This window comes from Trachypithecus francoisi, unplaced genomic scaffold, assembly GCF_009764315.1.
Source record: "Trachypithecus francoisi isolate TF-2019V2 unplaced genomic scaffold, Tfra_2.0 Lachesis_group4, whole genome shotgun sequence".
NCBI lineage: Eukaryota > Metazoa > Chordata > Mammalia > Primates > Cercopithecidae > Trachypithecus > Trachypithecus francoisi.
In genome coordinates, this window is record NW_022681469.1 from 84,235,514 (window position 1) to 84,254,038 (window position 18,525).

The following is an 18,525-nucleotide window of genomic DNA, read 5'->3' on the forward strand; positions in this document are numbered from 1 at the left end:
TAGGTGTCTCCTGATGAGTGTGAACCCTGGGAAAGTGATGGTACCTTTCTGGGCCACTGCCTCCACGTCCCTAACTTCTGCGGATGTTGTGAGGATTCAATGAGCAGTGTGTGTGTGAAGCACTTTACACAGGGCCTAGCCTGAGTCAACAACCCAGAAACCATACATCTTGTTATTGTTTCATTTTTCAGATATTTATTTGGATTGGCAAAGATGCTAATGAAGTTGAGAAAAAAGAATCTCTGAAGTCTGGTAAGCTCAATTGATGGACAATTACAACAGTAACCAGGCACCATTATGACCGAGTGTCTGACTGCTCTTTGCCACCACGTCTTACAAAACTACATTTCAAAATCAAGAGGTAGCTTAGCATTCCTCCTCAAAACTAAAGAGTAATGGGATTTTTTGAACTGGAGAATTTCCAGATGGGCACAAGAAAAAATATGTTTTGTTATCTAATTTGGAATAGAATTATATCAATTTAACCTGAAAAACTTAAATTCATTTCAACCTTTGTTTTATTATGATAAGAGTAAAACCTCCATGACTGTGATAAGCCAGATTTTTTAAACTTCCTTTTGACTAAAGCTGTTCTTTCTGGCACAATTTTCCTTTTACTGAAAAGTGTAACAATAATTATGCCACCAGAACAATTCTATGAAACTTGGAATTTTTTCGGGCATTGATGAGACTCGCATGTTGCTTTTCATGGCAGATGAGAGAAATCAAAAAGAAATTGTATTTGTCTACCTGGTCAATGGAAATTTAATTTATTACTTTCATTTGAAGAACTGTATTTGAATAATTTTCATTTTCAATGTGGCCAATATTTATTTGTTCTTCTGGAAATTTAATTTATTACTTTTATTCAAAGAATTTTCAATCTGCAGTTACTTTAGTTTAACCCAAACTAACTGAATTTATATGTCTTTACAACTGTTTTTAGCCAAAATGTACCTTGAGACAGACCCTTCTGGAAGAGACAAGAGGACACCAATTGTCATCGTAAAACAGGGCCATGAGCCACCCACATTCACAGGCTGGTTCCTGGGCTGGGATTCCAGCAAGTGGTAAACTGGTGTTTGTAAAAAGCAAACAAACATTACAAGGCAGTTATCTCATTGCTCTTTTGGGAGAGGAACAGGAAAAGCTTTTTGTTTATTTGTCTTTAGAAAATTAAGGCCGGGTGCAGTGACTCACACCTGTAATCCCAGCATTTTCGGAGGCTGAGGCAGTCGAATCATTTGGGGTCAGGATTTCCAGACCAGCCTGGCCAACATGGCGAAACCCCGTGTCTACTAAAAATACAAAAAAAAAATTAGCTGGGCATGGTGGCGCATACCTGTAATCCCAGCTATTTAGAAGGCTGAGACCGGAAAATTGCTTGAACTCAGGAGGCTGAGGTTGCGGTGAGCCAGGATCGTGCCACCACACTGCAGCCTGGGCAACAGAGACTCTGTATCAAAAAATAAATGAATAAATAAAAAATAACCTCAACCAAATGCCTATTTTTTAATGCTTAATTTTGGTTTGAAATTCTTCTTAAACTGGAGCTTTCTTACGTTAATACATTCAAATAACCTGAAGGAAACTTTCATTATGGGCCAATATTAGCTCTTCTGGAAACTGATTTATGTCTTTTTTATGACCTTTCAAAAGTAAAATACTATGCATAATCTAGAGAGATTTGTCAGATAGGAAATTTTATAATGCATTAGCCATTAGTCAAACTTGTTTTTTAACATGCCAGAGAAAAAGTTGTAATGCCTTGGAAGTTTTTCTCTTTTCTATAGATTGTGTTCAAAAGATTTGTATACTTGCAATAAGGTTTATGTTAAAGTGGCTTTAACAATTTGTTGCTATTTTCCTTCTTTAGTCAATGTGACTTTGATGCCATTAACTCCTACGTGTTATTTTCTAAGAGAAATTTTATCTTTTTTTAAACCTTATTAAAAGCCTTTGAAAGCACAGCTCTTTCATGACAAAATGAATTGCATTGTTATCCACTTAGATAGATAGATATTTGACAGTGCATGTTTAATATCACAAAAGATACATACAGAAAAACTTCACTAATGCTGTCTTTAATTATTAAAATACATCTCTTTGAAAGTTTTGTGTTATGACATTTTATTCAAATTTGATGAGTTAATTACACTATTAATTTTAAGGTCAAATACATCTATGCATAAGTAGATTTGAGTTTAATATTTTTTAATTCATCCTCATTAAGTGGTCAAAATTAAACAGCTGTTTATGGTCAGATCATTTTGAAAATTTTGAAATATGAGATTGCATGTGAAACACAGGTCCCCAGAAAACAGGAGTTGGTACAGAATCTGGAGCCTCAGTAAAGTAGGAACTGAATTTGGTCATTGGATAGAGGACTGGGTAGTTGAGGAGGGGAAGCTGTATTTCCATGGGAAGAAGAAACGAAGCAGGGAAGTGATCTGAGAGTTTTTACCTTTTCTCTGGAAGGGCATATGTGTTTCAAATTGAGTCCTGGTATGGAGAAGTGGGCCCAGTTTTATTATGGCCTAATGGTGAATTCTCCCGTGAGATCCTGGAGCTTGCATAGGAGGTAAGGGAGCAGAGAGAAGCCGTACCTCAAGGCACTGTTCATTCAAAATGTCTATTCAGTGTCAGGCACTATTTCAGGCACTTTGGACTCAACATGACTGAAACAGACAAAATCTAAACTTTTGTGGAGTTTATATTCTAGGGAAGAAAAAAAAAAACAAAAAGCAAAAACAAATCAACACATAGAGATATTATAAAATACATTAGAAGATATGCCCTGTGGAGAAGAAAATATAGGAAAGGAGCTAGGCAATACTAACAAGATGGTCAAGGGAGGCGTGGTTAAGTAGGCGATATCTAAACAGAATATCGAGGCCAGGCACGGTGGCTCACGCCTCTAATCCCAGCACTTTGGGAGCCTCAGGCAGGTGGATCACTTGAGGTCAGGAGTTCAAGACCAGCCTGGACAACATGGTGAACCCCGTCTCTACTAAAAATATAAAAATTAGCCAGGTGTAGTGGCATGCTCCTGTAATCCCAGCTACTCAGGAACCTGAAGCAGGAGAATCGCTTGAACCTGGGAGGCAGAGGTTGCAGTGAGCTGAGATCACGCCATTGTACTCTAGCTTGGGCAATAAGAGTGAAACTCTGTGTGAAAAAAAAAAAAAAAAAAAAAAAAAGAATCGATAGTGAGTGGGGAGTGAACCTCAGGGTTACAACCAGGCCGAAGGAGTACCAACAGCAAAGGCCTTAAAAGGAAAGCATGCCTAGTAGAATGGACTGAAGTCTAAAGAAACGGGGAGATTCCACAGGGTTCTCTTCTACTGTCACCACTGGACCAGAAAAAAAATCATTGCAGCCTGAGCTGTGAGAATACTGCTTTTCCAAATCCCAAACCCAGGGAATCAGAGACAATGATGGTAACAAGACAGCAGCATCAGGCTGGGCGGTGGCTCACACCTGTAATCCCAGCAGTTTGGGAGGCCAAGGTGGGTGGATCACGAGGTCAGGAGATCGAGACCATCCTGGCTAACACAGTGAAACCCTATCTCTACTAAAAATACAAAAAATTAGCCGGGTGTGGTAGCGGGTGCCTGTAGTCCCAGCTACTCAGGAGGCTGAGGCAAGAGAATGGCATGAACCCAGGAGGCAGAGCTTGCAGTGAGCCGAGATCACGCCACTGCACTCCAGCCTGGGCAACAGAGCGAAACTCTGTCTCAAGAAAATAAAAAATAAAAAGACAGCAGCATCAGTAGCACAACCACTGTGGGAAGGAAGTACCTATGCCCATTGCCCAGCCTGACAAGTAGAGGTGAACACAAATTGTCAGCAACTACAGCTGCTATTGCAAGAATACTTATGAGCCCTATGGAGTTGGCATTTTAATTTCACAGCTAAAGCTGATGTGGCTTGAAGAAACATCTGCAACACAAGTAAAATCCAGATAAAACAAAAACAAAACCTACTTCTAAAAAGGTGAACATTTGCAGGATTAAAGAAAATTATTCTAGAGAGTGTTCCATTGTTCAATGATACTGTGTAGTCTTAAAACTCAAATTACATGTAATTCCTTATAGAAATTAGTCCTTTGGAATTGAAATGCAGTTTCATATAGCCTAATTAATAAATGAAAAAGTTTTATAATTACTTTCTTATTTTTCTTTGGTGAAGCTAATATTAATTCTTAATATGAAATATTAGATTTCTTTCTTCTCTGCTTTTACTCATGGATTTTGGGGATCAGAAACCAAAACAAATGTATTTATCCTCAGCTACCAGTGCTTTACAGAACCCTTCTTGCCCCCAAACAATATAGCACACTCCTAGTTGTGTCAAATTTGTGACTAATAAACACCATATATATATATATATATATATATGGATATATATATATATATATGGATATATATATATATATATATGGATATATATATATATGAATCCAGAAAAATCAAGTACTAATCAGAAATAATTAATCTAGTAAGAAATAATAAACTGGGCACAGTGGTATGTGCCTGTAGTCCCTGTTACTTGGGAGACTGAGGCGAGAGGAAGTTTAAGGCTGTAGTGAGCTATGATAGCAACTGTGAATAGCCACAGTACTGCAGCCTGGGCAACACAGTGAGATTCCATCCCTACAAAAACAAAAATAAAAATAATTTTTAAAAGAGTAGTACATCTCAAGAATTAAAGAATCAAATTATGGCATTACTTTGAGCAAAAAACCAGGAACCATAGTTCCCAGGTAAAATAAACAATTGTTTTATGGCCTTAGCTATCATTTGTTTGCTTTGTTTTGCAAGATAATCAGTAAACTGACTTCAAAACAATTTCTGGATTGTATAGGTTATTCAGAGGGATATAATTATAATCAAAATGAAGAAAAGAATAATAATATTCACTATATATACAGGATGGGTGTGTTGTAAGTTTTTAATGTATTTTCAAAAATTGTTTGCCTTGCTCTGTCATCTTATTTTCTCTTCACTACGTTGACTCCCCTTTTAATTTTAAAGATTTATGTTAGGTTTTTTAAAGTATGATATGTATTATGCATATTCTCTAAAAATTTTTTTTTTATTAAATACCAACTGAGCTTATTGTGCTACCTAAAATATTCATGATAGGAAAAACAAAAGTTGGATCCACACCTTACTATATGTGCCTGGATAAATTCCGTGTAGTTCACAAATTTTAATGTGAAAATGAAACATGAAAATAATGGAAGAATACATGGAATTACATTGGAAGAGGGAAATCATCTCATAGTAGCTTACAGAATAAGAAGAAAATCAGCAAGAATCTAAAAGACTTGAACAATACTTTCAACCAACTTAACCGATTTGATATTACTGAACACCACCAATAATACCAGCATGTATATTTGTTTTTTAAGGGAACTTGAAACATTTACCAAGATAGAAAATATTCTAGGCCATAAAACGAAGGCCAACAAATTAAAAAGATGAAATCATACAAATTGTGCCTCTAATCACAATGGAACTAATTGAGAAATCAAAAACAGATATCTGGCAAGTCCCCAAATTTGGATAAAAGAAGAAATCACAAGAGAAATTAGAAAATTTTTTAAAGGAAATTTATAGCACTAAATGCTTACATTAAATAAATAAAAAGTCCTCAAATCAATAATCTAAGTTCTTACCTTATGAAATTGAAAGATGACAAATTATACCCAAAATAAGCAGAGAAAAGGGAATGATAAAGAATAGATTTTTTAAAAACTAGAAAAAATAAAGTCAAAATTTGGTTCTTCTGAATCATAAAATGATAAAATTCTAGCCAGACTAATAAGATAAAAGGGGGGAAACATAAATTACTAATATAAAGATTAAGAAGGATACCACCACTGATCCTATGGACGTTAAAATATGTAAGAGAAATAATTTATGCCAATAAACTTGACATTGATAAAATGGATTCATTGGGAGGCAGAAACTACTAAAGCTAACTCAAGAAGACATGGACAGATAATCTAAGTAGGAATATGCACATGCACGTGCATGCACGCACACATACACACACACACATTAAAGAAATTAAATTAATCCTAACAGTTTGTGAGGGCAAGCCAGGTGGATCACTTGAGCCCAGGAATTTGAAATCAGCCTAGGCAACATGCAAAACCTCATCTCAACCAAAAATACAAAAATTAGCTGGGCATGGTGGTGAGTGCCTGTGGTTCCAGCTACATGGGAGGCTGAGGTGGGAGGATCACTTGAGCCCAGGAGGTGGAGGTTGTAGTGAGCCAAGATTGCACCACTGCACTCCAGCCTGGGCAAAAGAAAGAAAGGAAATAAAAAAGAAATTATAGTCAAACTTTTTTTTTTTTTTTTTTTGAGACTCCAGGATTTTCCTCTGTTGCCCAGACTGGAGTGCAGTGTTGCAACCACATGCACTGCAGCCTGGACCCCCATGGACTCAAGTAATCCTGCCACCTCAGGGATTGGGGAGTAATCAGCTTTCCAAGTAGCTGGGACTCACAGGGACATGCCACCACACCTGGCTAATTTGTTTTTAGGTTTTGCGGAGATGGAGCCTTGCTATGTTGCCCATCCTGTTCTGGAACTCCTGGGCTCAAGTGATCCTCCCTCTTTGGCCTCCCAAAATGCTGAGATTAAAAGTGTGAACCACAGTGCCCAGTCTAAACATCTCCTCACAGAGAAAAAGCCAGGCCTGTTTGCGCTTCACTGGTGACTTCTGTTAAACATTTAAGAAAGTTTACCACAGATTGGGAGGAAAGTAATAAGTAATAAAACCAGTATTCCTCATAACATAGATGTAAAAATATTAAAAGTTTATCAAATTGAATCCAGCAATATTAACTTGGTTTTATCCCAGGAATTCATTTTAACATTTAAAAATTAATCAATAACTTTCCATATTAACAGACTAAAAACCATTTGAACACCTGAATAGATACAGAAAAGCAGTTGATAAAATTCTGCAACCATTCATAGTAAAAATTCTCAGCAAAGTAGGAATACAATGGAAGGTCTTCCATCTTAAAAAGAGTATCCACAAAAAATGTACAGCTGACAGCATACTTCAGAATGAAAAATTAAATATTTTGCACTAAGATCTGGAACAAGAGATGGATGTTTGTTCTCACCTATTCTATACTTTGCAGGAGGTCCTAATGTATCTAACAAGGCAGTTTCTCAACTTTGGCACTATAGACACATAAATAATTCTTTATTTTAGGGAGGCTGCCTGTTCATTATAGAATGTTTAGTAACATTGCTGGCCTCTGCTTGCCAGATACCAGTGGCATCCTCCTCTCCCAAGACCTTCCCTCTTGGTTTGTGTCCACTTCCTCCATCTTTAAAGCCAGCAAAATAGCATCTTCAAAATCTGTGTCTTCCTGTCGGGCCTCTGTTTCTGTTGGTTACATCACCTTCTCTGTCTCTGATTCTCCTGCCTCCCTCCTTCACTTATAAGAACCTTTTGCTTACGTTGTCCAATGGTCCAATGGATTATTGAGCCATCAGATAATGCAGAATAATCTCCTCCATCTCAAGATCCTTAATTTAATCACATCTGCAAAGTCCTTTTTTTGGTATGTAAACTAACATTCACAGGTCCTAGACATCTTTGTCACAGTATGTAGACATATTTGGTGGTGCGCTATTCTGCCTGGGTAATAAGGTGTACAGTGAAGCTAGTATTCTAGTCAGTTGGTATATTGGGTAAAAGCCGATATCTTGAAAAGCTGGTCAATATTCCCACTCTCTTCCATTAACTCTACCATCAGGCTAGACCTCTATCTATCTCTCTCTCTCTCTATCTATCTATCTACCTACCTACCTATTGAGACAGGATCTCACTCGGCTGCCCAGGCCAAAGTGCAATGGTGTGCTCGTGGCTCACTGCAGCCTTGACCTCCCCAGGCTCAGGTGATTCTACCACCTTAGGCTCCTAAGTAGCTGGGACCATAGGTGTGCACAACCACTACTTGTTAATTTTTGTATTTTTTTTTGTAGAGACAGGGTTTCATCATGTTGCCCAGGCTGGTCTTAAACTACTGGCCTCAAGTAATCCTCCTGCCTTGGCCTCCCAAAGTGCTAAGATTACAGGCATGAACCATTGCGCTGGCCTCCTCATTTCTAAAATAGAAAATAATTGGGCCGGGCATGGTGGCTTTTGCCTATAGTCCTAGCATTTTGGGAGGCCGAGGCAGGAAGATCACTTGAGCTCAGGAGTTTGAGACTAGCCTGGGCAACATGGCGAAGCCCCAACTCTACAAAAAATACAAAATTTAGCCAGGTGTGGTGGTGCATACCTGTGGTCCCAGCTACTTGGGAGGCTGAGGGGACAGGATCCCTTGAGTCTGGAAGTGAAGGTTGCAGTGAGCCACGATCATGCTGCTGTACTCCAGCCTGGGCAATAGTCAGAGCCTGTCTCAAATAAATAAATAAATAAATAAAATAAAAAATAGCAACTTTGGGAAAAATATAGTCAATATTTCATCTCTTTCATCATCCTTGAAAAATTTCTGTTCTTGTTTCAATCTGACAATCTTTCATACTTGGGCAGAAAAAAACTCATATACTACGTTCATATAAGGCTATTGCTGTCTACACAATTACAGTAACACTACCTGAAATACAAAAGTATATGTGGGACAATTACGGAAACAAGAGAGTGCATAGGATATTTCAGTTGAGTTTAACCAAAAACAAAATATTTTAAACTAAGGATCTAATGTCATAAGATTACTTTGAGCTTTGGATTTTGAGAGTGATATTTTTCTATTCTCAGTTACAGGACATCTGTAGATGTTATGTATTTTACAATCCAGGAAGGACATCGCTGGAAAGATAACATTCTCAGCAGGTCATCAGTCAGGGTTAGCCAACAGGCTTCTAATGGTACATACTATTTCACCCAGGTTTGATAAAGAGAAATCATTATTTTGAGATTTCAACTTCTGAATACAAATGTGCTTCAAAAAAGGTCATGTTTTATAAGGTTAAGTATTATTTTACGTGAACTTTTATGGAGGGCACCAGAGCGAACATTTATTTTACAGTCCTTGAATCAGCTGCTTATTTCTGTCTGCATTCTATTCTTTCCTTTGTAATGTCTCTGGCCCCATGAGGTCATCAGTAACTTGGAACAAAAAGCTTATATAATGCCTAACTGGCCTCTCTAAAATCCATACATGGATGATTTCTATGATGACACTACTAAAGAGAATAGGTCACCATCAAACATAGCTATAAATATTTATCAAGGAATTTCATAAATTATATGAGAGCAAATCACCTCATATTTCAACACCAAAACTGCCACAAGCCCAGAAGAATGTGTAGGCAGAAATGGTCACCGAATAGTGATTCCCCAAATTTTAATGAAAAAAAGTTAATAAGAAAAAAACCTGAAAATTATGTCCTATTTCCTAATAAAGATTGCAGGTATTCTATAGCTTGCAAAAATATGTTACGCTCCTAAAATTTTGAGCTTTATGTGTTTTTAAAAAATGTATTTTATACTCATTGGATTTTAAGGTAACAAGTGAGACCAAAAATAAAGGGCATAATTTCATTCAATTATCCAGGCATGGCTTTTCTGCCCGCAGGAAAGTAAACTTTCAAGTAAATCTTGGTGGAACCAGATTCTTTCCTGGGTATTCCCAAGATGACACCTAATAGCCAAATATAACTGACAGATAACTGATACTGTTGGAGTTCCATTGCTTTGTCTGAAAGCAGTGTGGTTGATTCCAATAGTGATGCAATACTAGAGAACACTGCATGGTGTCTTGATAGGCCCTTTAATTAAAAGACCTTCAGAATAATCTTGGCTCCACTGTTATTACAGGGCCAGATATACTATGTGAACCACTTCATTGCTTTTTGATCTTAGTTTCTCCAATGGTTAAGCATGTATTTTCCTGACTACTCACCTCACAGTCTTTCCCGGGGGAGTATGAATGCTGGGAAAGAAACCACAACAGCTGCTGGAAGTCAGGAGGAAGTAGTTGAGCTGCTACCCCCGGCTAAGCCAGCTAAAAAGAGAAGGAAGATATGAACAAGAGCATGGCACAGTCTCAGAATATACATAATATGAAGACAGAGAAACTTTCTGAACAAAACCAAATTAAACCAACATGTCAAAAAGTGGATATGATGAGGAAAGGAGTTATAAGCATAAATGTTCAACTACTCATGGAAACGTTCTGGAAAACAAAAGGGGGTGAGGAGGTAGTGGGAAAAAACTCAATGATTGCCCAAAATAAATAATAAATAAAACAAGAATGCTGATGAGGGTAGGGTGATGGTGAAAAAAATTGAATGCCAGAAACTATTGCTAGTTTGTAGTACTTTGTGCTTGATGAGGTTTATTATATATGCAGAGGTGAGAAGTGAAAAATAGGATGAAAAACACCTTTGTAGAAGTTAGGGGAAACTCCTTCAAAACATAAAGACAAATTTATCTCTTATAATAATATTATAAGCTGCTTTACATATTTACTATTCCCACCTTTTGCATTTACTATAAATCAACTATAGTAAAGAAGACTTCTACCATCAAACACATCAATAAGAAATTTAGATTTTATCGAACATTCCAGTAAGTAAAAGGTAGAAGTTTACAGAGATACTTTCCCTTAAAAAAAAAAAAAAGTGTGACTTGAATGACAAAAAAATAAAAAAGCTGAATGTATTGCAAATAAAAATTATTTTAATTGATTGGCGAATTGGTGCTGATAAACAGTCTGAATATTTAAAAGTATGAAATGTAGATTAAAAATGTATAATTTTTATGTAACCTAGGAGCTAAAACTGTTGTTTCTAAATATGCATGCCATTCTTCCCAACAGATGTGAAAAATCTGCTAAATGATCTCCATTATCCATTCTTCTCTTTTCTCTTTTAGTAATAGAAACCCTGCCTGCATATCCTAATAGGTCACATTCCCTGGCAGTTAAAATGTGGTCATCTGACTAAATTCAGGCCAATGACACACAAGCAGAAGTTCTATGAGTTATGAGGGCAGATTTCTTGTCACCTTCTTAAAAAGGAAGCCCTTTGTCCTCCACTTCTCTATTCCTTTCCCACTGGCTGAGAAATGATGAGAGTTGGAATAGCCACTTTGAGGCCAGTGATGGAAACCACACATTGCAGATGGCAAAGCTTCCCTGTTATGACTTGATGTGCTCATTTTAAGACTGATAGGCAAGGGCACACTTATTCCATTTTATTGAATAAAGAGTTGCACGGCAAAGAAAAATAAATTTGTAAAGACTGATAAAAAGAATATCTACCTTGTTTCAGCCAGTGCATTTCAGAATCTCATTGTTAAGCTGTTTAGACTGTACCCTAATTAATATAAAAACTAGTATCAGAAGTGGGATGTTCCTTAAAAATGTCCTAGTTCTGCCTTACTTGTAGACTTGCTGAGAGTGAATAAGTAGATTTTGTGAGCTGGGAGGCCAGTCATCCCTTATATGATAAAACTTTAAGTAAAAATTTTAACAGTAGTTACAAAGCCTCTATTTCCTGGAAGACAGGTTTGGAAAATTCAGGATATTAATGTATATTGGTTGTTCCTTGCTGCTCTTAGCAATGTGCTATAAGACAGAGAGTAAGGCTGGCAAAAATTAATCAATTTAATGCAGAGATGAAAGGGGATATAATCCTGCTCCATTATCAGCAGATGGCAAGCAATCTAAATTGACTGAAGGATTAGTAACTGGGAGAACTCAACTGTTTCTAAACAGTAGTTACGTTGTTACTCAGGACCTTGCTCAAGAGCCTTCCCTTAAGTGTTTGCAACCAAAAATAGAGACCAATGCAGACACAAAATCAGATTAAGGATGTTGTTTCCCCACCAATGTAGCTGCTATTAATTCGAGGCAGAGAGTGACAGTAGCATTATTATATTCAGATAAAGCCTTTGTGGTTTCTTTCATATACAACTGCCTGGAACCAAATAGATCAGGAGTCAACTATGGTTTTGAGCATACCGTATTCCAAAAAACTTGCAAACCTAGTTTATAATGACATGTGAATGTGTAATCATATAGCATCGCCTAAGACTTTAACCTGAATCAGCAGAGTTAAGAAACTTATGCTGTCTTCAGCTCAAAACCTAGAATTGCTTGGCCATTATCACATCTAACGTGGAAAAGAAACTATGCCTTAGCATTCACTGTAGATGTCCCCCAAAGGATTGTGGACAGGGAGCAATTTCCCTAAGGGCAAAGCCAGGAGATCAAAAAGACAATGGACAGGGGAGTATCCCAGGGAGCAGAGCCAAGTTCAAGTAAGTTAATGATACCAAGTTACTTACTGGCAAGTAGCCGCTAGAGAATCTTAGCAATTTTTGTCCTGCAAGATTTCAGTAAAGCTACAGACAAGTGGGTTTTTATGTTTCCCATTCGTCCCTTTTCCAAGTAATAGTTTTTATCGCAGTTACCCTGATTCTATTCCATTCCATTCTATTATATTCTTTCATTCTATTTTTTTCCAATATACCATTGTATATCAGTATATACTGATACACTGAGTGGCAGTTACATTATCTACTAGTCTATATAGGTCATTGAAAAAGAAGAAGCTACATTAGGACTCATGGAAAGAACTTTGCCTCATGTAGAGATTCTAGATTCTTAGCCAAAAGCTCAGAATTGTTGGGTCCTAAAGGATGAACAATGTAGAGTCCAACAGTTCAACCCACATGAATTTTTTTCATCCTTCATGTGGGATGAAAAAACTAAAGAGACAACTGACTTACCACATAAATGGACTATGGTAGAAACTGCTGCCACTTAGTATTGAATGATTTGTTTTATGCAACCACCAGAGCAGGTGCCAGAGAAAAGGCAAGTAGGCAAGGTAAAAAGAAACTTTATTAGCTAGCCAATGTGAAGGAAGAAAGGGCGAAGTTCACCGGTCTCCAGGGGTTCTTGGGCGAGGTTCCTGGGTCCGCGTCTGAGGAGGGGCGGAGGAAGTTCGCGCCGCGCACCTGCCGGGAGCGACTTTTGTGTCTTAGGCCTGGGAGTGGGAGGGCGATTGGCGGGATGTGGGTGGGTCGAGGGCCCTGGGGTGGGTGCGGCCAGGTAGGTTTCGGTTTTCTTCGGTGGGACGTCATGCTGCGCCTGCCCAGTTGACCTGTGCCTTTCCCGGCACGGGAAAGTTGGTGATGAAGAACCCGGAAGTGCGCCATCTTAGTCACCTTTGTTCTTTGTTTCCCTCTCCCTCCGTCCAGACATTGAATATCTCCATTTTCTTTTAATCATAGAATTCACTATTTTTTTTAGCAGATAATGTGGCTGTCCAGGCAGACTTGATATTTCTCAGCCTTACTTCAACTTGATTATGACCATGTGAACCAATTCTGACATTTCCCTAAAGGAACATTTACCTAAAAAGGCATTTTCTTGCTATGGCAGTGTAACCTGTACTGATAAATATAGCACTAGTCCTGCATGCAACAAAAATGACAGAAGTAGACATTTAACATTTCTAGGAATGTAACTGAGTGAAAAATAATTTTTAAAAATATTTATAAATATCCTCTGAGTCAATTTTCTTGAAGGATAATGAGAATAAAATGATGTAATAAGTAGTACTTTTTCACAAAATTAGTAAAGGGCAAGGTGAGTGGCTCAGGGTACATTGTATTTGACGATGTTTCTCTAGTTTAGCCAGTGGTTTTTCTCATCTCCAATTTATAGCACAGGCCTAGGCATATAGTAGGGACTCAGTTAATATTTATTGAATGGCAGTATCAAAAATGAGATCAGCAGCAAGATGATAAGGCAGAATAAATGTTGCTAAGAGCCTAAAATGATTATTCAGTTCTGTTGCAGAGTTTTAACCTGCCCAAACGATGGAAAGAGAAGAACATAAGCATAATTTCTGAATGCATCACAGCAAAGATGCATGTACTCATAAAGCATAAAATTAAAAATATGATACATTCACTACATGGAAATATGATATACAGTTGTTCTTCAGTATCCACAGGATATTGGCTCAAGGACCCCTGTGGATACCAACATCCTTGAATGCTCAAGTCCCTTATATAAAATGACGTAGTATTTGCATACAACCTATCCCATTCTTCTGTATACTCTAAATCATCTCTGCGTTACTTATAATACCTAATACAGTGTAAATGCTGTGTAAACAGTTATAGTATTTTGGTTTTTTATTTGCATTATTTTTGTATTGTTGTATCGTTATTTTATTGTTTTTTCCCCAAATAGTTTTGATCCGCAGATGTAGAACCCACAGATAGGAAGAACCAACTGTATCTTGTACTCAAAACAGATGAGTAACTTAGAAATTAATGTGTAATACATACAGCTAACATTATAGCTACGTAAGGAATTCCTTTCATTGAAAAGAAACTCTTACAAATCAATGAGTCAACAACTCAATGGAAAAATGGCCAAAAGACATGAATAGAAGTTCGCAGAAAAGAATGAAAATGACTGATAAATAATGAAAAGATGTTCTAAGACACTCTTAAATAAATCCATAATAAAAGAGTCATACTTTTATCTATCTACCAGATTAGCAAATGTTAAAATATTAAAATGTTAGTGGTCATCAACGTGTAGGGTTACAGGTTCACCCATATGCTGTTAATAGATGTATAAACTGGTCAAAACTTTTTGATCTATAGCACAGTATTATTTTTGTAAACATATACATAAAATATTATATATTTGCCAAACATATGTACTAATCTAAAACCAAACACATTAGACTGGGTACATGTGGAGAAAGAGATACAGGTGTTCCCTAGTAAGTTAATATGCTGGTGTCTCTTCAAAATGATACATTGGCATATTTATCTAATATTTAATCAGAAGAAAGAAAGCAGAAAAACCCAGGGAATCTACTGTCAGTAGAGGTCAGCCTCATCTTTTCTCTCTGATTCAAGAAATTCATACTCAACTCAGTCAAACAGAAGTCCTGCATTTACCTCTTGGTGCTGGAGAGCCTTGGTGAGCCATTTAGATCCTCCGTATTTTCTCAAGCACAGTCTTCAGTGTTCTCATCTCATCTTAGGTAGCTTATCAAATAATGTTTCCCACTACTTATTTCTAGCAGTTCTGGTAAAGAGAATGGCCTTCACATTGTATTTTCAATAATGTTTTGGCCTCCAGTAATGTTTAGGAACACACTATAAACATAAAACATCTGTCCACTTAACTCCTTATTCAGTCATGAAGCAATTCTCGTCCCATTCTCCAAAGCTACATACTGTGAATTTATACTATTGTATAGTGACACAAGCCCTTCTGCTGAAAAAATAAGTAGATAATTACTTTGGACTGAAAGGAAAACACTGAACACTTATTTTAAACCTAATTCATTTGAACTGGCCTTGAATTTAAAAGCCTACATATGCCCCGCATATGTAGAATGATCATTCATTCCGCTGTGTCCTTGCTCTTGGATAAAATAGACAACTCAGAGAAAAAAACTGGCCTATAAATGCACTTCACAAAAACTTATAGAATAGTAGCCATTAAACCTGTAAAAAGGCCGGGCACAGTGGCTGACGCCTGTAATCCCAGCACTTTGAGAGGCCGAGGCGGGTGGATCACGAGGTCAAGAGTCCGAGAGCAGGCTGACCAAATAGTGAAACTCCGTCTCCACTAAAAATACAAAAAATTAGCGGGGCATGGTGGTGAGCACCTTTAATCCTAGCTACTCAGGAGGCTGAGGCAGTAGAATCGCTTGAACCCGGGAGGTGGAGGTTGGAGCGAACCGAGATCGTGCCACTGCCCTCCAGCCTGGGTGAGGGTGCGAGACTCCATCTCAGGGGAAAAAGAAAAAGAAAAAAACCTGTAAAAAGTGGCTCAACTTTAATATTCATTAGGAATTGACTAAAATCAAATATTTTACTTGGTAATGCCAAGTAAAAATACAGGAAAGGATGTAGTGAAATTGGAGCTTACATCTACTACTGGGGAAGTATAAATTGATACAATGGCTTTGAACAGTTTTTGTACTTTCTACTAAAATGAACATACACATATCCTATAATCCAGAAATCCCATTCCATGGTAGATAACCAACAAAAAGGCATACATGTGTGTACTAAAGGATATGATTTTTATTTTTTATTTATTTATTTTTGAGACAGGGTCTCACACTGTTGCCCAGGCTAGAGTACAGTAGCAGGATCTCTGCTCACTGCAACCTCTGCCTCCTGGGCTCAAGCAATCCTTCCACCTCAGTCTCCCGAGGAGCTGGGACTATAGGTGCGTGCCACCACGCCCAGCTAATTTTTTGTGTAGAGATGGTGTTTTGCCATGTTGTTCAGGCTGGTCTTGAACTCCTGGACTCAGGAAATCCACCTGCCTTGGTCTGCCAAAGTGCTGGGATTTACGGGCATGAGCCACCGCACCTGGACACGAATTTTTAATGTGTACATATATATATATATATACATGTTTTTTGCATTGGCAAAAAACCAAAGACACTGTTTAGCAATTTCCTTGTATAATGCAATCATGGAAGACAAATCAGAGGTATTATTGTCCCTTGGGTCTTTGCAGCCTGTGTTGTTTTTTTCTATTTCATATTGATATGAAACCAGCCAAGTATTATTTGACAACATCAGTCCCTTATTGAGATGTTATTTCTAGTTTATAATTGACTATGGCATTTGCATGCAATTCATCATGTCTCCTTTTATTCAGATGATAATTTCTAATACACTTTTCTCCTAATATAGGAAAAAGAATTCAGTAGTCATTATTTTCTGTTGCCTGTAAAAAAATTGATGCTTTAATTTAGTTAACATGACAAACTCCATATTATTTAGAGAGATTTTTAATGTTATTACAATAAAAATGACACCTTTACTAAAAATGTCTCATCATAAATTGTTTTCCATTATTTCTGTGCTGATTGCAAACAATACTGAATTAAAATATCCCTGTAAGTCCACTATGACTCAATCTAAGCTTTTAATAATTCATGAAGTAAAACTAATGTTGATGTTATCCAAATCATTCTGGCTAATGCCAACTTCTAGGTAAACAGTAAACAAGAATGCACAAATTTGAGTTTTCCTAATTATCTGACATTGTCATTAGCTTGTGATCCTTACATGGAATATATTTTGTCAGATCTCACCTCCCAGGAAACTGATGAGCTTTCACTGGAATAGTAGTGAGAATGATAGAGCAAGACCCTTAACTCCTTAGAAAGGTCAAAGGAAGAGGTGAATGTGGGCAGGGTTTCACTGGAGTATTGACATACCAAACATGCTATGTACGTGAAAATCTCTCCTGATGCATTCCCTTTCCAATGAAACTCAGCCTGGATTCTTCAATAACACAATACCTTCAGACAAACAATGTTGTTCTGCATTTTAGAGTTTTGGCATCCGTAATGGAGTTCATGGCAGAGTTCAGAGGATACAATGAAACAAGAAAGGGAGGCAACTGAACTTGTTTGATTATCTCCATTATTTTGAAGGGGCCAGGTGCTTGGGGAACGTGGTTGTACTGAAAGGTGATGCCAAGACTCTCTTGTATAATCTTCCTCTCTAGCTTGGGGCTGCACCCTCTGCTGTGGGAAGGAGTCCTCAAGGTATTGATATCTATCCCATCATTTATTTTAGATACAGATAGCATTAGAGTTATCAGTAAAGTTGGGGAACTCATGGAATATTACAAGTAGAAATTGTAATTGCTGTAGAATGTATAGTGTTATGAATGGCTGTTGTATTTTTCAGCATACAAATTCAGATGGGTGAAAGTAGGCAGTGACATCACTATTTATGGTTTTTGTTTGTTTGTTTTTTCTTTTGAGACGGAGACTAGCACAGTGTCTCCCAGGTTGGAGTGCAGTGGCATGATCTCCGCTCACTGCAACCTATGCCTTCCAGTTCAAGCGATTCTCCTGCCTCAGCCTCCTGAGTAGCTGGGATTACAGGCGCCCGCCACCACACCTCGCTGATTTTTTTGTATTTTAAGTAGAGATGGGGTTTTGCCATGTTGGCCAGACTGGTCTTGAACTCCTGACCTCATGATCCGCCCTCCTCTGCCTTCCAAAGTGCTAGGATTACAGACGTGAGCCTGGTCCTATTTATATTTTTTTTAAAGTACCATTGACCACGCATTTGTCCATGGACTTAACCTATGTCTCTATGAGCTGGTAAACAATAGACAGGTAAATACAGACTTGGCTGTATTTGAACAGCACCTTCAAAAACCAGAAGCCAGAAATCAGATAGCTAGATTTGTCCATCAAAGCAGGAGATTCCCTTAACTGGTGATGCCTGAGGTTAGGATAAAGAGTCTTCCAAACATCAGGTGCCATTTTGGCCTGGATATCTAAAGCCACCATGATGGCTTTATATTAATGAAGGAAATAAGTCACAGGATAAGTATATCCATGGTCATCCAGAGGAAGAAAATGGCTTACATAACTCATACAATATATTTAACCTAGAGACAAATATCACAGGTAAACATAGTACAAATCACTGTCCTAGTCTGAGTCA

The 18,525-nt window shown here is 37.6% G+C and overlaps 1 protein-coding gene across 1 annotated transcript in view; it reads left to right on the forward strand.

Moving 5' to 3' along the window:
* Window positions 1-2,051, forward strand: part of SCIN (scinderin) — an 85,445-nt gene extending 83,394 nt beyond the window's left edge. Inside the window, exons 15-16 of the mRNA XM_033193155.1 lie at window positions 192-252; window positions 947-2,051. Of these exons, the coding sequence (XP_033049046.1) occupies window positions 192-252; window positions 947-1,074 (189 nt within the window). The 3' untranslated portion in view covers window positions 1,075-2,051. The remainder of the gene's footprint in view (window positions 1-191; window positions 253-946) is intronic.
* Window positions 2,052-18,525: the final 16,474 nt, after the last annotated feature.